We start from the raw sequence: 22,836 nt of genomic DNA, 5'->3' as shown, positions 1-22,836 counted from the left end.
ATGTTTTACAGCCGATCGATGATGTCACTGAGGCACAAAGGGTGGACCTACATCTCATTAATCTGTTAATGAAAAGTCATGCTTTTCTGAACGTGATAGCGTCTGAATACTTTTGGTATAGTAATGTATACATACTGCCCATTAATCTGACTATTGGGATTATTTTAATCTACATAAAACTATAAGTTAAAGATATACAATACTATAAACTTTTGACAATGGTAGATACATAAAAAATGCAATAGCTAAATGTTTCTTAAAAGGAAATCCTTAGACGTTTAACAAATCGTGACATTTGCCACAATTTCTTAAATACGGACACTGAGAAAGTGATCAGTATCTGAGAAAACTGATGAAATTTATTCATTCTGAAAATTAATGCGTTATATCTGTTACATCCTAAAAGCGCACGTGATTTTAAAGCAATGTCAAAAGAACAAGCGAAAGTTGCGCTGAGGAATCCAAGCGATACTCATTATCTTCTCTTTAGCAATTGACGTTTAGTAAGATTCTTATGTTGATTATTATACATAAACAGAGATCTGAATAAAAATAAAGTAGCCAAACATGGTCGGTTTTCAGGAGAAAAAAAAAAAAAAACCGCATAATGTAAAGTAAATCAAGATTCACAGGAAAGAAAGTGGAGCACAAAATCAGTTATGAATAGTTCATTAAAATCTGATAGCCGCAAGATTTCCTTATTTCCTGCTCGTTTTTCAGATTAATTATCTATCAATAAGCCTGACCGAATAAAATTGAAATTCACCAGAAGTCTGAAAACAAGGAGAGAATTAAGCGCTTTTCTATTTATTACTATTTAAGTTTTATCATTGTGTCTTGTTGTCAATCGCTGTTTTCCAACCAGAAGAATGAGCGTTTATCTCCAGTTCGTTCCAGCATTTATTTATGCATTAAAGTTCATACACAACGTCCATAAAATGAGAAGCCAGCTCATGTTTCTTTCGAAGATACATCACCGTCAACAAATTATCTCACGTCACCTGTTCGGTGAAATGGAAGACACGTTCGCTCCCCAGCATGAGATGGATCACTGGCCACAAACCTGTACACGCGAAGAGTGATATTTATCGTGATAGATAGACTAGTTGCTTGTAGCTCTTAAATCCACACCCAGGCACATTTTGTGTTAGTAAACACTTAGGTGAGAACAGAAGGGATTGAGGCGGACACCGTGAAGGACACATACTTTAAAATATCAGCGCGGTGCTTATAATGGCAACGATTAAGACAAATTTAGGCTAATTTCAAAGTATATCTTCATTTATTTTTGAAAACTGTTTTTAATTTATACCGATTCTATCCATTTATTATTTTTAATTTTGAAAATCGAAGGAAAAGGCTCAATTGTTAAACAGTGTTTTCCAAAGGATGACAGTATACTGTAATGACCTAGAAATAATTCTTGTCTAACAAGATTTTTCTAATGACTTAATTAGAAATTAAGTACTTAGAAAAATAATTAAAAATTAATTGTTAAGAAAGAAAGAACTGAACTTAAAAAAAAACAATAACAAATTCTAGTACAAATAACAAAACTGTTTGTGTAACTACCACCGAGCGAGAAATGGTTCCGCCATTTCTCACAGCGTACCCAGAGACAGTTTCACGTCACCTTGTTGAGCGCACTTCGGTTTCTTGTAGCGTACCGACGATCCTGGCACTGGTTTGCCCATCTGGTCCACACACCAACAGTAACCTGTGGATGTATGGCATTGGACTTCGGCGTAACTACCGTCTTCCTTGCACTCGGGGATGAACACACCAATCACGAATTTGTTGGCTTGGTCTTGAGCTAAGGCTCGCTGAGCACGACACCGGGCTCTCTCTGAAAGAAATAAGAATCATAAGGAGGATTATAATGATGAAATAGTGAATAGACAATAAAAAAAAAAAATACAAGATGAAATAGTGAATAGACAATAAAAAAAAAAAATACAAGATGAAATAGTAAAATTATAAAACTATACACAGATAAAACTGGGTATACGTAAATATACAATAAAAACGCTAGAAGCTTTGGGAAACTTATGCTGTTTTCCTCGGCCAGAAACTCGAAAACCGCTGTTGTGGGTACATCACCACAGGGCTAGAAGAAAATCATGAGAGTCCCAGAATATGAGACCCAAACAAGAACATGTAAAAGTATAATCCCTCCTCGAGTGATTTCAGCCAAGGCAGAATCTTCACATCTCCGATCAGATTTTATTACTTGTTCTTTGTTCAACTGGTATTTTACTACCTTTGTAATTACATTCACTGCCATCCGTCTCCACATGGTGGCCTCGGAGAGTTTCTTGGCATGCCCAACGCATTGATTTGCGCTTATTCTGCATTTGTTGGGAAGAATAATTTCTTTGGAATACATAAGCGTTCTTGACCGAATGACAGGATCACCTACGTCCTTGGGCATGTGTCAGCTAGCAAAATTGGTACGACTGTATTAATTATAAAAAGAATTGACTATCTCTTTTGAGGGAGCATTGTCTGCTTAAGATCTGCTTTCAATCGCCCGATGGTTTTGGGTATTATGGAAGCTGTCTACGACGTGGTATACCCATTTGTAAATGTTGAGGCCCTCTTGCCAGAAGTTGTCCGCGACAGCCAAGTGAAAATTCGGACTTGCATATCGCTCTGACATGATGTTTTATTCTGTCTTCAAAACACCTCTCGGCTTCACCGACTTAATTCCACTCTCATTCCAAGCACATAAATTTTATAAATCATTCTGCTGAATTTAATTCAGATGTACGTGTTGAAGGATTAATAAAGACTAATATCCAGGCAGTTGCACGCTTCAAAGGTGGTATATGTCCATTATTTATATATACAATTAGCGAAGTTAGCGAAAAGTCTACGCATCACTGCTGCCTTGGGCCTCCTGTTTCCAAAAGAAAGACGCTTTTGGAAACAGAAAGTTCTGGTTATTCCAGGATAGGATGAAAAATAGTAAGATTCAACAGAAAATTGCCTTCAAGATTGCTGAGAAATGCCTTTTATCTTTTCTTCAAGTTAACAGGCGTTATGTTTTACCACAATATAATTAGATAATTATGCCACATTAATAATTAAACGTTTTACCAGAATATAATTAAGAATTATATCAGAAATTAAACTGATACGCTGCACACAAATACCATACGAAAGGCTACTTTTTTTTTTTTTTTTTTTTTTGTAAAATTAGATTCTTTAACAACTCAAGATTCCACTTTTGTTAATATTTATAACTGCTTTTCTTTTGATTTAAATGATCTCAGACTTAAGTGATTCCGCCCATTGAAGATGGTCTGCCCTTGACTTTATTATCTTTTTATAATCTAACCTAACCAAAGACACCGCAGCTATTCATTTTGTCGATACTTCCCTAATTATTTCATCGTTGTCACAGTTATAGCTTGATTTATTGCTTTGTTCAAGTATTCATTAATTCATTTCCTTGTTCTGACACACACCCTTTTTCTTGCCTTGCTATAATTTTGTCTTCATTGGCATGAAATTGGGTAACACAACTAACCCAATCACATTAGATACGACGCGACCTCTGTAACGACATAAATTAGCAGCTGGCCTGCTTTATGCATTTGCAAATGAGTCAGAAATTTCATAATGCTGGAATTAACATATTTAAATAGGAATGTAAACATGCCTATTGCAGCTATTTCTTTTTCCTGAAGTGAATTTTAGGTTTTACACCGCAACCTTAAGATTTACTATAGAATCTGATTCAATCATTTTTCTCCTTCTTAAAAAATGCTGCAGATATATATTTGTCCCTTACTATTAGATATAGAGGCGGCCTCCGTAGCCGAGTGGTCAGAGCGTGAGTGCAGTACCACACGTTCTTTGAGTAGATTGGGGTTCAAGTCCCTGACTGCTAAATACAGTCGATCTTCCAACCCGCACTGGACCAGCGTGGCAGAATATGGTCCATTTCCCTCAACATGACTCATTGAGGAGGCTTCCATCTTGCAGTGGATTGACAATGGCTGCAGTTTACCTTTTTTTTTCAGATATATTCATCTCTTCACTGTGGACTGTAAACTGCTCAAGAGATTAAAAAAAAAACTGGTGTAGTGCCTATTTACAAAGGAGCTGGAAAAACAAGTCCCAAATAACTATTGCCTCAGTGGCGTATCATTGTATAAAGCAGGTGGTGCATTGGGCATAGGAACTGTCGTGTAACAAGAACCAGCTGCCCAATCTTCGTCGACTTCAAGGCAGCGTTTGACTCAGTCTGGTGGTTTAGCGTCATCAGACGGTTTAGAGAACAGGTTGCATACCAGAAAGCTACAACAGCCTCACTAACTATTTTACAGAAAGGAAAATTACTATCAAAACTCTCTTGCACAGTATGACCAGGCAAACGCCGAGAGGCTGCCCTCAAGGTTCCATCCTGAGCCCGGCTGTATGGAACATGGTACTGGATGAATGGCTTTTCAACTCCTTCCAGCAAACCACCATCTTTGCTTATGTGGATGATCTCGTCATTCTCCTTGAGGGATCCTCCCGGGCCGTCCTTGAATTGCCGGCCAATCACGTCCTCACTGTACTCTGAAATTGGGCCGAAACACACAAGCTGACAATCTCCTCTACCAAAACCAAGGTGTTCCTAATTTAGAGTACTCTAGACATCATTCTGTAATTCGCATTCAGTGTAAGTCCCAGAAAATCAACACCACAGTGAAGTATCTAGGGATCGTATTCGACCACAAATAGACTTTTATGCCACACCTAGACCATAGCTATGCTTGCATTGGTGACACGGACAGTGGGGGGGGGGAGGGGGCTCAAAGGCCGGACCCTCAACCTCATATACGCAGCTGTATTCTTTCCGATAACTTTTTATGGTGACCCTGTCTGGTTCTTCAAGGTGAAAAGGATAACTTTTGCAAGTAAACTCAACTAAATCCAGCGATTCTTCTTACTTCGAATGACCAGAGCATGCAGAACCACCTCCACTCCAGCTCTCGAAGTGATCTCTGGTAACTTCCCTCTGAGTCTTTACAACGCCTTTTGTGGCTTCCTCTACGGGGCCAGGACCAATGTACCAACCAACATCATGGGAATTTCCACGCTTACCGAGGACAACTATACCATGGATAAGAAGAGCTTGTGGTCCAAAATTACCAACTTATGGCGGTCCCGCTGGTCCACCGGAAGCAAAGGCAAAGCCACCAGAAAATTCATACCTGACATCAGCGTCTTAATCAAACACAGCTTGGCCTGGTTTACTCCGAACTGGAAACCACATTCTTGCTGACCGGCCATGGCTCCATCAAGGCCCGACTAAAACAGTTTGGGATTGTTGAGGACGACACCCGCATCTGTGGCGAGAAGGAAGAATTGGCTCATCTTCTGCAGGACTGCGTGGCTTACCTTGACCTCAGGCAACAGCTCCTCCTTCAGACCAACCTTCAATACCTTAATTAACTTCATTTCCTGATTGTAAACAAGGAAGCTTTCAGTGCCTTCCTACAATTTTTACAGCTCTCTTCAAGCGAAGAAAACATTCTGGTCACTGCATCCACTCCTGTCATCCCACCGGCTCCTGATTACCCTGTTCATCTGGGCTACACCTGAACCGTCTTTTCCAATCTCTGGCGTAAAACCTCAAGATCATTTCAAACCCTTTGGGGTAGGATTATACAGGGTGTTTCAGTTAAACGTTTCAGAACTTCTAAGAGGGGTAGAGTACATCCTGACAAATCGAAATCATATAGCAATGTGGGGTCGGAAATGCTTTCCTGAAGCGGTGTTGTACACAGAAGCACCATAAAAAGAAAAGAGACCGTAAGTGAGAAATCGTTTTAATAATACATGAAAAGAAGCAAAAGGTACATGGATTAAAGTAAGTGTTCGAAGTTTCTTCCACGGGCTACAATGCACGCCTCACATCTCCGACGCATGGACATCCGAACATTCTGGAATACTCCAGGCGAATTTCGAATTTCTTCGGCAGCTACTGCGATTCTTGCAACCAGCTCCTCAGCATTGTCAACAGGGGTGTCATAAACTAGCGATTTCATATGATCCCAGAAATAAAAATCAAGACATGATAGGTCGGATGACCGAGCAGGCCAACGCACGGGACCACCACGTCCGATCCACTGTTGACCAACTCACGGGACCACCACGTCCGATCCACTGTTGACCAAATGTGACATCCAGGTAGTTACGAACATCTCCGCTATAATGGGCAGGGGCTCCATCGTGTTGGAACCACATTGTCTGTTGCGTCGATGCAGAAATCTGTTCATCTCTCAAAAGTTGTGGCAATACTTGCTGCAGAAAGATCAAGTAGATAGGTCCGGTTAGACGACACGGTAACAGGTAAGGTCCGATGAGGTGATCTCCCATAATATCGGCCCATACATTGACCGAAAATCGAATCTGTGCTGCACGACGTCGTATTGCATGCGGGTTCTCGACCGCCCAGATATGGTCGTTATGCGTGTTGAAAATTCCTTCCCTTGTAAAGAATGCCTCATCGGAAAACAACACTTCAGCAGGAAAAAGGGGATTTGTAGCACATTTTCCAAGGTACCACTGTGCGAAAGCAATACGAGGTTGAAGAAACTTCGAACACTTACTTTAATCCATGTACCTTTTGCTTCTTTTCATGTATTATTAAAACGATTTCTCACTTACGGTCTCTTTTCTTTTTATGGTGCTTCTGTGTACAACACCGCTTCAGGAAAGCATTTCCGACCCCCACATTGCTATATGATTTCGAGTTGTCAGGATGTACCCTACCCCCTCTTAGAAGTTCTGAAACGTTTAACTGAAACACCCTGTATTGCTAATGCACTATGTTGACTGGGATTTCTCTGTGCCTGTATTCTCCCTCTTTTGGGGAAGGAGTACTTTCTCTATCGATCGCTCGGCGCTCACTCCTGTTTCTATTCTATCTTTGTCATCACCTCTCTCGTTTTCTGTATTTACTCACCCTCCTCAAGGGTGTTCGTCCACTAGCAGCTTCTGATCTCCACGCCTGAGGGAACCCCCTCTCCGTGGTTCCCACTATTTCTCAACACTTTTTATCCCCCACCTGTATCCTCTCTTTATTTCTTAGGTCCTCTCCCTCCTTCCTTGGCAGGAGGGATAGATCCTGACAGGCGTCTCTGTAATGACCTAGCCCGGCTGCTCGTGCCATGGACGGATGCTGAAATGGCTCTTCCTGGTGAGGGAGCCTTCCAGTAATTAAATGGCCAAATGAACAACACAAACAACACAACACTATATTCACGATACTCACACTATTCACACCCTTATCTGGATTGGTAGATTTTGCTTCTTCACAGTGGCACTTTTACACGGTTTCGTGGGGACCGCTGGTACCGCTGACAGATGCATACCGTGTCCACTATGTTTTCACCCGAGAAATGTGCTCCAATAGTTGTTGAAGCACCTGTAGGTAAAACGTAGCATTGACTCTTCCCCTTCAGGTACAAACCCCTTGTGGGTAACAGTCTGTTTGTCCAAAAATATGATCTGCATCGCCTTGATTCTGGACTTTTGTAAACCAAACTTGCTGGGCCATGCTGATGATTTTGAAGTCTATTGCATGCTCTGACGCTTTGTCTCTGGATCGTACTGAAATACCCAGTAGTCATCTCCAGTTAAAATGTAATCGTGGAAATTAGAACTGTCTTGACAAGTCTGGTTGAAATCTTCGTATGATGACACTTTTCGATGCTCCTGTTCATCCGTGAGACTGTGTGGAACGAATTTTGCACAAACCTTCCTTTTCCGAAAACTAAAATTTCATGCAGAATTTGATGAATTGTTTCCTTATTCATATCGAACTCATCAGCCGTCATTCTGAATGTCAAATGACGATCTCTTACCACAATTTCCCGAACTTTTGCAACTATGTCCTCATTTCGAAAGATTAACAGATGCCCTCTTGGGTCATCGCAAATGTTCTCGCGTCCATCTCTGACTTGCTTATATCATTCAAACACATTGGTACGAATTAATTTTTCATCATAATGAATAGTTTTTAACATTTCATACGTTTCTGTTGCAGATTTTCCCATTTCAAAGCAAAATTTGATATTTGTTCGTTGCTCCATTGCAAAATTGTGACACAGAACGTTAATGCTATTAACGAAACTGGTTGTTACTTGCAGACTGTCAGTCTACCGTGCAATCTCTGTACCGTCATCTATTGGAGGAAGTTTGAACTACAAAATTTCACTTCCGTTTATTTTCAAACTCAACGAACATGACCGCAACAACGCCAGATCGTAAAAACAGCATCTTAGAACTTCAGCATTAGATTCTTTACTATTTGTTCTGTACTGAAAACATGCTGTAAGTTAGCGAAAGGGTCTGGGGATCAACATATTAACAGATTAGCATTAGCAGTGGCAAATGATGCAAGAAAACAAGCTTACAGAGCATCAGTCAAAAAAAAAAATCCAGACACTTCTCGTTTCACCTAATTCATTCCCTCCAATAGTTTGCTTAGTTCTACCTGGAATTCATTTAAACTATCAACTTCCACAACAATACATTGAAGTTTATTCCAGCAATCAACCACCCACTGACTAAAGGCAAACTTCCATACAACTATTCTGCATCCATCCTTCCTCAATTTGAATTCCTCCCCCCCTCATGGGTGTGTGATCTTAAGAAGAGGAAGAATCCTATCAGCATTGAACTTGCTCAATCCGTTCAAAGCCTTCAACACCTCAATCAGATCATCTCGCAGATGCGTGGTCTCCAGACGCAGCAATTTGCAAAACTGAAGCCTTTCTTGGTAAGAGCACCCCTTTGTTCCCCTCACCAATCTCGTTACCTTCTCTGTACTCGTTCCAGCAGCTCCACTTCCTTCCAAAAATGAGGCCTACAGACCTCTATGCGATACTCAAGATGCAGTCTGATCATTGCCTTATGTAATGAGATAATCATCTCCTTATTCCTGCTAGTAAAATTCCTATATATCATTGACAAAACATCAAGCACTGTCCTGGCAGCCTATCTGCAGTGCTCAGAGAACATATTTGACTGCACAATTACCCCCAGGTCATTCTCATTTTCCACTACCGTGAGTGTAGTACCACACAGTTGGTACGTTACTGCTATCCATATGAAGTACTCTGCATTCATCAATGTTAAACTTCAACTGCCATTTCTCAGGCCATCTGCCTAATTTTTCTAGATCCTGTTGCACTAGCATACTGTCATTAATCACCCTGCCAACCTTTGTATCATTTGGAGATTTGGACATTAAGCTTGATGTGCCTTCATCAATATCATTGATAAATATAGAAAACAACAATGGGCCCAACACAAAACCCTAGGGGACTCCAATAATAACATTAGTGGAATCCCCCAGGCGCCGGCTTTTCATCCGAATATAATATAGGACACCTTGAATGTGTTCACCTTGTCAGAACAAGAAAGAATTTCGATCAACATAAGAAAGTGTGACATAGGCACATATACAAGAATAAACTCTAGAAAATTCAATGGATAACTCTTTATTCGATTAATAATGGGGATTGTTGTTGTGATGGTGTTACGATTTTTGAGGCATCAGCGACTTATCCAACACTGCTCCATTGTGTATTATGTTTATAAAAGTGTGTGTATATAGGCCGTTTGGTATGTTGTACAGACGTCAAACCCCCGAACAGCTCATGGGGAAAACTCTATTCCTGAGCTCGGCTAGATTGAAGCGAACATTGGAAATTCCTACTATATTGTCAAGGAGGATAATGATGAGGAAATATTAGGAGTGTTTGACCGCATGTGAATGCACTAGCCACGAAAGCGTTGTATTTATAAAACACATACAGCTACGTTTTAGGATTCTTCTGTATTGGTTAAACTGCGCGCGCAACTGGTCTTGTCATATTTTGAATGCAGCTGCTGTCTGGTCACTATTTGAATTAGACATTTTAGCAGCTGCTATTTGAATGCAGCTGGTAAAAGGACCAATTCGAACCCATCTCACGTTACAATCTAAAAATAAGATTTCGGAAACTGGAATCAGTTCCATAATTTTAAAGTGGACTAAATTATGCTCAATTCGGGATAACTCGCACTCTCTTGATAATTTTCCTGACTACTAAATATTTGTAACTAGCATTACTTTTTAATTCAGACTTAAGGTAGATACTATCTGTCTATCCCCTCTTTCTCCCATAAGTTTAACTCATATTACAGTTTTCTGTTGCCTTTCGACTAACATCTCCGGGCACGAATTGCAGGCCTTGTCCTACTTCTTGTCTTTATTTCATGTATGGGGGTCTCTTCACCTTGCTGTGTTGTCTGCTTTATGCATGTCCTAATGGCTGTAATTTTTCATATCTCTGTCTGCACAGAAAATAATAAACCTTTGTGCGATAGCCTCATTTCTAATGATATATTATAGTATTGATGTAGGTATAATTATTTTTTCGGTGGAATGTTTTGAATTGGAGTTCAGTGCATTTTCTAATCTATTTTTAACTTTTACTACAATATATGAGAAATTGTCGTTACTCCCCTTTCAAGAATACGAGTAGAAGTAAATAAATTTTATATGCGGTGCAGTTTTCATGACAGATTTGGAGAACGTGTTGAAGGTTCACAGAATCTAAAATAAATTAATGAATAAATATAGAGCATAAAATCTCTTTTTAACCTTGTTTCTGGCTAGCAATGACGAGGAGAAGTTTTAATGAGTGTTGGACCACTCATCTACACTGCTCAATAAAATTAATAGAACACGTAGAAAACGTGGTATAACTCGTGCAGTGAAATGAATCGGGACAAAATTTGGTATGGTGGTGTATCATAGAATAAAGATGAAATGAGGAGACAGCGAGTAACTTCGGACTCAGAGAAACTTCGGAAGTATAAGGGGCATTTATAGGGGTTGTATAAGAATTGCCAAAAAGGGCACATTACAGAAGTCGATACAAGATGATCGAATATATGGTCACATGACATCCGTACAGTGTATGGTCCTCCTCGAACGGCTAAACAGGCCTGATAGCGGTAAAACATGGTCGATATAAGCGTGTGTATAAGATTCTCTGGCAACAAATCCCATTCTTTCACTAGCGGATTTGTTAGTGAGCTAGTGGCAGAGATATCTCTTATGACGTTTATCATATGAAGTTCGTTTAAGCTTCATCTAGCATGATTTTGTAAATAAAAGAAAAGAAGCAGTTTATTAAATTTGTTCATATTAGGATAGTTCGTGTATATACTCAGAAAACACAGATATATTGGTCAGTGCAATACAAGGATTCTGGAAATGAGGGGAAGGAAACCATTATGATGTTCATTTTATGAGCAGCAAAGTCTGCTAGATTGCATTGCGACACTTACTAATGTTACCAAAATAAAACCATTTCTGAAATAATTTTATCGATATTCAAAACTGTTTGGTAACAGAAGGAAGAGCTAATGACAAGCCAAGGATCATCCATAGCACAACGTGAATGAATATATTCATTGGCTCAACGTGTTGATTAGAGATATTAACTGGTCAAAGCGACGGGGGGAAAGTTCTACTCCCTCCGCTCGAGATCGACTAACCACAGTCTTCACTGAAGAGGAGGTCAGAAATCTTCCAGTCTGGATTCGAACCCACAGCTCTCAAAACACGTGGCAGACGGCGATGTATAGGCCGACTAAGCTGCCAAAGAGAATAAGGGGTCATTATCTCGCACATATAAAAGGTCCAATTTAATCGTGAAATGAATGCAGTTATAACAGAAAAAAAAATGCACATATTTTAACTTAAAGGTCCTACAGAAATTTCATTTTTATGTTCCTAGAATCGCGGGCTACTTGTTTCTTAAATATATTGGTAAGCGCTACCTATAGCAATGTCACTTCTTTGAGGTATACTTAAAAGACAGCAGGCGAACGTGCCTTTTATAAAAGGCATTCGCCCACAGGGAACCCCATGTTCATGGCTTCAGCCACACTACGTACGGGGTCTATGACTTAATAACTGGATTCGAACCCTGTCATTCGTTCAGTAAACAAGCCATTAATATAACTGTCACTGAGAACTAGATAAAATATGTGCTGGTTCATATTTTTCTCGTAAGTTAGCGAAGAAGAAAAATTGCTCACAAATTAAACTCCCAGAATTTGTAGGAGTTAGCAGAATTTTGCCTCAGTTCTCAAGCTGAGAAACAGACTGTCGAAATTCTGCTTCTCGGAAAGGTTCTGATCAAGATATGTTTCAATACGGAAACATAATTCATCCTCCCCTTGTTAATGTCGGTAAAGTTCAAAAGCACCGAGTTTGCGTACTAAATCAGTAGAATCCTTCCCAGTTCTTCCCGGAGGTAAGCGGGATAATAATAAATCAAGAAATATGGAGTAGCCTTTTCTCCCGAGGCCATTACTGTTAATGACAGAGTGGCAATTCTGCAACCATTAATAGCACAGGAGGTTCCCGGAACTTCGGGTGATAATGGCGGCAGTCTTATATTATAACCATAACTAATATCCGGGTACAACAGAATTGAGAGCTTCATGAACAAGATTTAAAAAAAAACAAGGAACAAAAAGAAAAGTGATTTCTCCCATTCTTTTGAAGCTATTGTCAACGCAATTGTGTATTAAATATTATTTAATATTTAATACATACAAATAAATATTAAATAAGTATTAAATATTATTTAATACACACGCTATCTAATCATGTGTTAAATAAGGCCTGACGTAGCCGAGTGGTCAAGAGCGTGAGTGCAGTAGCACGCGCTCTTTGAGTGGACCAGGGTTCAAGTCCGTGACTGCTAAATACGATTAAAATTTGTATTCTTGATTTACTGCAAACTCTATAAACAAGAACTTAATTAAGGAAAAGTGTCTCAGTTGAACTGACCTGGGCATTTCCCGTTGTGTTTAAACTCTACTGGATGACCCTCGCACTTGGCTTTGTTAATCTCACACCTGGAAGAATACGACCTTCCATCCGTTCCACACACTGTTCGAGATCTTTCTTCGCTGCAGTCAATTTTGCACACGTTCTTTCCGTCACTAGATAGAATAGGAAATTGCTGAAAAGGAGAAAAGTAAGGATTTTTAATCTATCGAAAATTTCCAAAGTCCAGTGAATATTAACATGCCATTAATGTTGTACTCGTATTATAAAGTACGAAAATTATCTCAAATTAAGTGTTCGGAACTTTTAATGTTCTGAATATTTATTTATTTTGAGAATAAATATTTTATTATTTATTTTATTTCAATAAAAAAATAAACAACGTTTCGTATCTAATTGTTACAATTTTTATTTACTTTAATTATACTAGTCAAATTAATTTTGCAACTTGTAATTTAAATTTAAAATTTTTATTTTCTTGCAATCGATTTTTAACATTTAATTTAAATGATCTCTTGTTTCTCATACTGCTTTCCACAGGCATAAACTTACAGTATAATTTTATAAACGTGTTCTCGTATATAAACAACACTAAAATAATAACAAAAGATGACCGAAAATAGCCCAACTCTTGGAACTTCCGATGCAGTTGTTATAACAGAAAAAAAAATCCTTATTTTTTAATAAGGATTTTTTTTAAGCGTTATAAGCGTTATAAGTTGTTATAACGCTTTTACGCGTGTTGTGCATATAAAGAATGTTATTTAACTTGTAAATTTTTCATTTTAAAATTTCTACGAAACAAAATTATCGCATCATAAAGAAGTAAATATTAAATATTGAACACACTTCTCTCTTCATAGAAATGAATGAACTGTTACATTTTGACTTATTTTGCAATTATACAAATTCAGATGTTTCCCTCTTGAATAACGCAACGTTTTCATTGACTTATTCGTAAATATTAGCCTTTGTTAACTTCATCCTGTTAAGTGAATTTTGATGCTTACTGTTATTTACAAAAATGTCAGATTCTCTGACTTCACGAGGCTTACTTAATGATTAGTTTAAAGGAAGGAACTTTCCTTCCCTTTAAACGACTATTAGAGCTCACTGGACAAACAGCTCAAGGATAAACCCGAAACAAGGTGTCGCTGATTATAACCACCCATTCAACATTAGCGAGGAGATTTATAGCCTTGAACGAACGCCATGATTCGCAGCGAGTTAAAGGTGTGACGATTAATCTTAATGATTCCAACACCTGATAATGAGACTTCATGGATAATTTAATTCACTACCTTGTTTTATTTTTTAAAAAAATATTTAAAAATGCATGATTCCAGACTACAAATATTTATAATGATATTCTCTAAGCCAGGGGTCCCCAATCTTCTTCATCGGAGGGCCACATAGAAAATTCATAACAAATGGCGGGCCGGAGTCGGTGCAATTTTGACGACTAAAAGCACTGTGAACCAAAAACGCAATTTTAGCGACTTCACCAGGTCAAACGCGGTGTACAAGATAGAAAAAATATCCCGTGTTTATAAAAAAATATAAACACGGGATATTTATTGTAAATAAAGCCATAGTAATATCAAAAATCACAATTTTTATTGTTATAATCACATTTGATATTACAGAAATAGCAAATCAATGAGATGCTTGTAGTTGTTTTGATTTAGCAATAATTGAAATGTTAGGTTTAATAGTAGAAGTTCCCAATCTTAAAAAGTCTTACAACTGTTCATCTGTCGTTCTTGATCGATGTTTGGATTTTATATATTTCATTTTTGAATATGTTTGTTCACATAGGTAAGTGTTACCAAAAATAGAAATTATTCTTCTTGCTATTTTTTTTAATTCTGGAAATTCATTTCTGTCAAAGTTTTATAAAAGTTAATTAATGTTTCATTTTTCAATAATGTTTTCAGGTTATCGTTACTTTGAAGATCTGTGATTTCTAATTGTAGATCTTTATCTATTTGTGAAACATTTACATCAAATGGATTCTGAAATAATGTAAATAAGTTTCTATTGTTTTCGAAATCAACAAATCATCAATAATTCAAAATTTCGGACAAAATTGTCGGTAGAAAAATCACAGTTGGGGATATTATTATATAAACTTTCACAACACAAAAAATGGGAAAAATTATTTTGTTCAATTTGATTTTTAAATAATTCTTATTTTGTCTGAAATGCTTTAATATTGTAGTACAAGTCATTTACAAGTTGATCGCGACTTTGGAGTTTTTTATTCAATGTATTCAAATGTTCACAAATATCTGTTTAAAATGTAAGTTCCCATAACCATTTAGAGTCTGTTAGTTCTGGGACCGGTTTTAATTTTTCGCTCATGATTATGTCTATTTCGGTTCTGAGTTGAAAAAATCTTTTTAACACATTACTGCTACTCAACCATTGTACCTCCGTATGGTACAACAAATCGCCATATTCGCTTTCGATTTGCTCCAAGAAAATTTTAAACTGACGATGGTATAAAAATTTGCAATACTAATTACAGTCGACACGATTGAGTTCGAAGACAAAAATGTACCGCACAACGATTGCTGGTGAATAACACAATGAAATTGCATAGGTCTTTCGATGTTTTTGGAATCAAAATATTTATTAACAGAGCCGATGAAAATGCGAGATTTCTTTTTTGGAAAAGAAATCTTTTCTAAAAAAGATTTCTATAGAATAAATTTCGACGAGGCGGATGAAATCGTCTCGCGGGCTGATTGAAATCATCTGGCGAGCCTGATCCGGCCCGCGGGCCGTATGTTGGGGACTCCTGCTCTAAGCTATAAAGAGTGAAAAAGCAAATTAAAAATCAGCTAGTGCATTTTCTATAATTTACTCCATAATATAAATAAATAAATATTCATTTATTGCAAATACAGCAAGCCCATCACAGCACTAGGCAAGGGGCATAAAGTCAGTATAAAGGAGATGAATATAAATACAAATACGTAGAAGAATTGATATATACATTAACAATGAATAGGAATTATAATGATCAAAAAATATATATTGCAGAACATCACATTTGGCTCTCGGATGCATTTATTGGGTTGCAGTCAGGCTGCTGTTTTTATTTCTCATCATTTGATTGGAAATCTGACTCCTGTAGGCTTCATAGTTGCGCAACCTCTTGCAATCAATGTTGTGATAATTTATGATGTGAAGGGATGCATTGGGGAACATCCTGTCTATTTGTTTGAGTCTGGAGAGTTTGGGTTTGAATTGTTGTTGATTTCTTGAATTTTCTCTGTTGGAGGGGGAGCTATTATGTTGACTAAGTTTGGTGAATCGCTTGCAGAGGTAATTGACTTTGCAAGAAACATGACTCCAGACTCGTTGATCATCCGTTGCAAAGGCTTTATGTTCAAGTTTTCATAAAGCTGTTGCCTGGATATTGTATGCGGAAAACGAAGTTTACTATTCAGCCATCCAAGAACCCAATACTCTAGGGCAACGAATTTTTTGACAGTAACTTGAGGAGCACTAGACTAGATTTCGGAGGAACAAGATAGAATGGGAAAGATGCATCTTTGAACATGATTTATGACTTTTTTTTTTTTTTTGTCTTGAATCGCTGCTGTTTCTCGCTTGATTAGCCATTTTTCTTTTTGAATTTTTTTAACATATAAATAGAGAGAATTAAAGAAAAGATTTTTGTCAAAAACAACTCCTAGGTCTCTGTGAGCATATACATTTGGAACTGAAACATCTGCAATTTTAATTTCTATGTGGTTTCGTTTTTTCTATAAGGAATAAGTTATATGAGCAGATCTATTTGAATTTATAGTCAGATTGAACTTTTTCAGATACTTGATGATTCCGCACATCTGTAAATTAGCATCATGGCCAACCTTGCAAATGTCATCACAGACTTTGAATTATCGGCATAAGACAGCAGATTTGGATTTTCTTGTAGAAGTGGTTGTAGATGCTAAAAATATAGCACTGGAGAGAATACCTCCTTGAGGAATGCCTGTTGTGGTTGTGACAAGAATATTATCGGCATTAATGGACAAGAGGAGATGTCTGTGATTTAGGCTGTACTGTAGATAGGATATAACTATTGTGTCAATGAGGAAATGATGTTTTAATATTGAATAATAAATAAAAATTTTCTCTTTATACTCCGGGACGACCAAATGATCAGAGGAGTTCACAAGATAGACAGAATACAAGAAACAGCACCGTATTCAGCAGTCACGGGCTTGAACTCAAGGCACGTTTACTTATGCACCCGAGCGCCTGACCACTAGGCTACGGCAGCACAAGTGGCTTTCTTGTGATCAACGTTGTCGAAAGCACCTTTCATGTCTAAGTAAAAGATATCGCATTGCGCTTTATCTTGAAATGCAGTTTGGATGCACAATGGTATCAGCTAGGCTTGTTGTTGTGGAGCGTCCTCTAGGACCAAAATGCATGTTGATAGATGCATTAGCGATGACCGCATCCTGAAGATATGGCAGCATGATCTTATCAATAATTTTTGTGATTATTGACGAAACAGCAATTGGAAGATAGCCTGTACGGTTATTACTACTAGCTTGTTTTGGAATCAGCGTAATTCTAAGTAGTCTTGGAAGGAATGACTGGGAAATACACCTGGAAATAATATGAACTAAAAAATCAATGATGAATACACTGGACATTTTAATAATAAAACTAGGGATGTCGTCAGGGCCTTCATCACTATCAAGTCGTAATCGGTTAATAATTTGCTGAACTGTATTCTTGTTTACAAGTTGGTTGATTAGCAGGGCTTGACTAGGAGGCATTTCATGTTGCACGCTATTTGCTTGTTTATAAGAATTGAATTCTTTAAATCTGTTTTGCATATCTTCAGTGCCGATGTCAAAATTACATGTTTCCATATTGAATTTTATCCACTCCAAAACCTGAGCATGCTCTAAGGTAGCTCTTTTTTTTTTTTTTTAGAAGAAAGTGCTCTTTTATTGTCTGAACATTAAATAATTTTTGTACGACTGAAGTTTTTTGAGTCGAAACAATGCTCTGCTCTTTTTATACTTTATGTGTGTTGATGAAGTGCCATACTTCTTCCACTGCCTGTGGAATTTTTGCTTCCTTTTAACGTATGGTTTTAGATGGGATTTGAGCCATGGTTTGGATTGAAAAGAAAGTCTTAGAAGTTTGGATGCCGACTCTGTTTTTAACTGATTCAACCATTTTATTAGTAGAAAGGTGACTTCCTGAATAGGTATATTTTTGAGAGAATTCTAAAGGGTAATATTTCAAGAGCTGCAAATTCTTCTTTCTGAAGGAATTTAATTGTGATATTCTTTTGGTGATTTCCAGAGGGGGGCAAGAATTCCCGCAGCAAATTGCTGCTTACAGTTCTAAACTTTTGTGGTCAGAATTAACTGTAATATTGCTGCTAAGTTTTTCTATATGTTAACTGAAACGTGCACCTAAAGGGCGCGTCTTACTTTCAATATTTTTTTGATTTACTTAGCTAAATTATCTTGCAAAAGTTAGTTTAGTTAATATGTTTTATGTTTCAATAAAGCTATCCTTCCTGTTCATTTTTGGAATTAATGCGGATATGTATATTATCCCCAAAGGTATCCGGACACATGTTGGTTTCACACTGACGTCACTGCCGCTCACTTCAATAGCTTGTCGGCCATCCTTTGGCTTTTATGACATACCCTACCTTCTTGGACAATTTCCACCAACGGTTTCATAGTTGAACTTCATTGTTGATACAGTGCACTCCGGCATCAGATATTCTTCAAGCATCATCCATTCCCACACCTGTCCATCTGATCAGGAGAGGATGTAGTTAGATTCGTCACTCCATAGAACAGATTTCCAGTGCTCTTGGAACAACTACGGCGTTCTTTGTCACGGCGTCAACTAGTGAAATTCCGGTTGATGTTTGGTTTATGCGCAGCCGCTCTCCCATGGAAATCGATATGTAGGGCACTGAACATAATGTGTTTGTATGGATCTCAATCCTTGTTGATGCCTTAAACTCCTGGTTGATGTTTTTCAGGGATGCTATTGTCGTAGTACCAGTACTTCTGGTCACATGGAGTGAACTTCAGTGATCTTCCTTTGGGCTGCTGGACGCTGGTTTATCATCACGCTTCCATTTCATGATAACACCACCGACGGTCGACTTTGGAAGACGCAGGCTGCACGAATCGACAGGCTAACAATGTAACGTTTTATAATAATACCCATTTTGAAATAAATCAGGCTCTCTCTACTTGCCATGAAGAGAACACTAACTTCTGTGGCTCACACACCTTCCTTATAGTCTGAATCACTTGCTTTCAGAGGAAGGTCCAGGATTTGACATGGTTGTAACGAAATTTCGAATAATCTCTCGATCAAATTTAGTCGAATTTGCTAGAGTGATTTTTTCAGTTGCTCAAAGCTGTCGCTAACTTTTCTATCCTGTTTTTTTTTTTTTTTTTTCTTTTTCGATCCTATCTATCAAGAATGGTAGAATGCACCATTGTCTTGAAAGATATCAGTAATACCTGCTGGAACAAAGGCAGGAAACATTTTCTAAAACAGATATGTTAACAACATTTTTAATTATCACAGAAGCAAAGGATATTTTCCCCTTCCCCCATTATAACATATTGCAATTACAATAGAATACTGAAACTGCATATTTTAATACGTCTATAAACCGTTACTGCAAACTTGTTTTTATAAACCTCTGTACACTGTGAAATTTCTGCATTTTCGATTATTCACAAATTCGGCAGGCCTTCATGACACGTCCCCCTGGCTGTCTTAGTCAGTCACTTGTTTGGAAAAGTTTAGGTTCGATCCCCGTCGATGACTGGAGGAACTGCAAAAGCCCTCACAGTCGAGTCTGTATTTATAGCATATAGGCCGAAGGAGTATCCGGAATTTTCAGCTCGCACAACGTGCATATCAGCCTGTGAACACACTCCTCTAAACGCGAAGGGATATTTGTACCCGTGGTTCAAGCTCGTGTGATTGATAAATATGGTGATGTTCCTGCGCTCTCTCTATCGTGCGAATCCCAGTATAATAAACAAAAAAATAATTTATTTAAATGATTAACTATGATATTTTAATTAAATTCGTGTATAGGTGTAAATATTAATGCTATCGTGTAATGTTATGTATTAGTGGTAATGCTATTATGTAATGTTATGTATTAATGGTATAGTGTGTATTAGTACAGTAGTTATATAGTACAGAACCATCTAGCAACTAATCAATAAAAATATCTGTGCTAATCTTTCCCAATTACATTTTACGTCGCTAATGTCGTTGTTCGCAAGGTTGATATTTTAATGTGCTGCACATTACTTAATATCCTAGTGAATTAGGTATGCAAAACTTTAATTCAGTTGTTGTGGAGAAGTTATTCCTTCCCTAACTTGCTATAAATTTTAACAAATTTTGCAAGCTATTCGTATTAGTTTACTACCATAATAATATTGTTAACCCTAACTGAGGCATCACCAACGGCCTCGTTTAACGATCTTTGAACTAAGCCTTATTGCTATTAAGCTGTTTTGTTTTAATTAAATAGTTCGGCATGAATACATGGCATATTTAGGAAATGCTGCTCATAGTGCTTCTGCTCTCAGTATTTCTTTATTCCTATTTATTTATACTGATAAATTTAGTATAAATTCCTATTTATACGGAGAAGGACTGCTTTAGCTGCATTCCTTCCAATCCAAGCTATCTAAAAAAAGCCCACAACCGTTGGATGGCTGGAGACTACTTTCCCATCTCTAAATCTTCCACTTACTCTTCCAGTTTTCGTTCATCTAATACTGATATTACTCCGAATGACAGTTCTAAAAGATAGTCACATAGATGATCTGAAACTTGTCTTTAAGGAACTTAATTCTGTTAGATAACGTTGTGATGCTACGAATACTGCATCCAGCAAACAATTTCTAAGCTTGCAAGGTCAACTAACAAATACGTCATCCGAAATGCTATCCTTCCAGCGTAGTAATTCTTTATTATCTAGCCTTCTCGATTGGAAAATTGCTGTAACAAGTAATCTTATGGGAGCAATGCATAGGCTACGGCAAAAAATAGAAAACCGATTTCAAATGCACAGAAAGGATTCAAACACGACACTTCGACTTATCCAGTCGAAGTGTCGACTGGATAAGTCGAAGTAAAAAATTGAAAATTTATTTTCAGTTTCTTACCAGAACTGATTTTCAGTTTTTTACCATAACTAACGTTTGTAGATCTGGCAGTACACCTCGTGTTTGTGACTGCTGTTCCGATAATGTTTTTACTGCAGCCCAGTGCACACTCTGTAAAAACTATGTACGTCAGCGTTGCCGACCGGGCTAGCCAGGTGGGTAAAGTGCCTGCCTGGCAACCCAAAGGTCGCGGGTTCGAATCCTGCCTCGGGCTTGGATCAAAGTACTGCAAAAACCTTGGGAGGTGCATTATGGCCACAGAAGCCGATGCGCCAACAACTACCAAAAAAAAAAAAAAAAAAAGTCAGCGTTGCCTCAACTTTCTGCCTGATGATGTTTCAACATACCAGGACACTGGTTCTCACGTCTGCCATAAGTGCTACTTTACTTCTCCCTCTACTTTCGACCCTCTGAATGTCTCCCATTCAGCACCAATTTCTAACCAATCGTCGCCTAATCTTCGATCTATATCAATTTCTAATGGGACTCTTACCTTTACAATCTCATTTATTTCACCCCAGCTAAACAGAATTGAATACCTCTGCAAAATTCTTCTTTCCACGACTGCCAGCAATGAGCGAGCGGACATTCCTGATATTATTCAAGCTTCGGTCTCATCCTCATCCTGTGCAAACTGTCACCCTTCAGACTTCTCTATGCTATAGTCTAACACTAAACCCACTGGTAAATGGGCAAGTCCTGAAATACCGCATCTAGAACACTGTGGATGACCACCCAGGTGCGAACCAACGTAAGCAGGGGTCGAGGTGTGGTTCCCACACCACACGGAAGAATGCCGCCCCTCCGTGTTACCATGCAATGCTAGGTGGTAGATGATTCTCATCAACCGGTGCAATACCAAAACTTTGCTTATTGAAGGCTTAAAATGGTGGAACTCATGTTTAGGCTCCAAGTAAAGCTTCGGTAAACTCTTCCATCATGCAATATGATTTATGTCTTTCGAGGTTATGAAGGACATCATGGTGCGATCCAATCTTCCTTACATTTCGAGGGTACAGCTTTAAAACAGTGTTCGCAGGCCGGCCGTTAGTTAGTACACCAGACTGAACCTATTGGTAGCTCTCTAGGAAATCTAGATCAGATCAGCTAGTGTATAATCTTGCTTCCTCTACTCTGCCAGATAGTGACTGGAGGGAGTCCCAGTAGTGTGTGTGTGGGGGGGGACATTGTCGAAGCTACGTTATGTGAAGGAGCTGGGTATATTCTTACCATGCAAACGTCATGTCCAAAAATTCCATTACTTCATACATCATGTACCCCCATCACCTTTGCTTTCTACTGAACACACCATGAATTGTCAAACTAATAGAGCAAACTTATCTGCTAAAAGATCTAAACGTCCCAAACACTTCCTCGTTCATTTCACAAATATACGTGGTCTCAGTTCTTTTCTCAATGATGTCCATTTCCATTTACAGTAAGGTGTAAGGTGTATTTAGCGTCAGACGGCACCAGGGGTTTCCCCCATCTCCGCGCAGTTTTCATTGTGGGTGTACCAGTTCACTGGAAATGCCAGAGATTTAAAAGCGTATGGATACTGTATATGTGTAGTGCCGTGTACCGTTGTTCATCTGGTCGTTTAGCCGCTGAACACCTGCTGAGGCCCAACGTTGCCCCACCTTCGCCCCTTAGAGGCAGACCAGGAACCCAGTAGACTTAAGTTACTCTGGGAGGTCCTGCAACCTAATTTCCTGAGATTTCAGTGGCTAGGACCTAAAAAAAAAAAAAAAAAGTAAATAA

At 38.3% G+C, this 22,836-nt stretch overlaps 1 protein-coding gene across 3 annotated transcripts in view; it reads right to left on the bottom strand.

The window, feature by feature from the left end:
- Window positions 1–22,836, bottom strand: part of LOC150084874 (SPARC-related modular calcium-binding protein 1-like) — a 250,366-nt gene that overhangs the window by 149,875 nt on the left and 77,655 nt on the right. For 2 of the 3 annotated variants that reach the window (XM_090375607.1, XM_090375609.1), the window contains exons 2-3: window positions 12,863–13,037; window positions 1,613–1,846 (exon numbers count right to left, since the gene is read on the bottom strand). In XM_090375607.1, the coding sequence (XP_090231733.1) occupies window positions 1,613–1,846; window positions 12,863–13,037 (409 nt within the window). The remainder of the gene's footprint in view (window positions 1–1,612; window positions 1,847–12,862; window positions 13,038–22,836) is intronic. The other variant, XM_090375608.1, reaches the window with a different exon arrangement.

This window comes from Mastigoproctus giganteus, chromosome 6 (genome assembly GCF_048544385.1).
Source record: "Mastigoproctus giganteus isolate SK-2022 chromosome 6, ASM4854438v1, whole genome shotgun sequence".
Classification (NCBI taxonomy): Eukaryota; Metazoa; Arthropoda; class Arachnida; order Uropygi; family Thelyphonidae; genus Mastigoproctus; species Mastigoproctus giganteus.
Note: the sequence above shows the minus strand (reverse complement) of the source record. Positions and strands in the feature narration are given on the sequence as shown.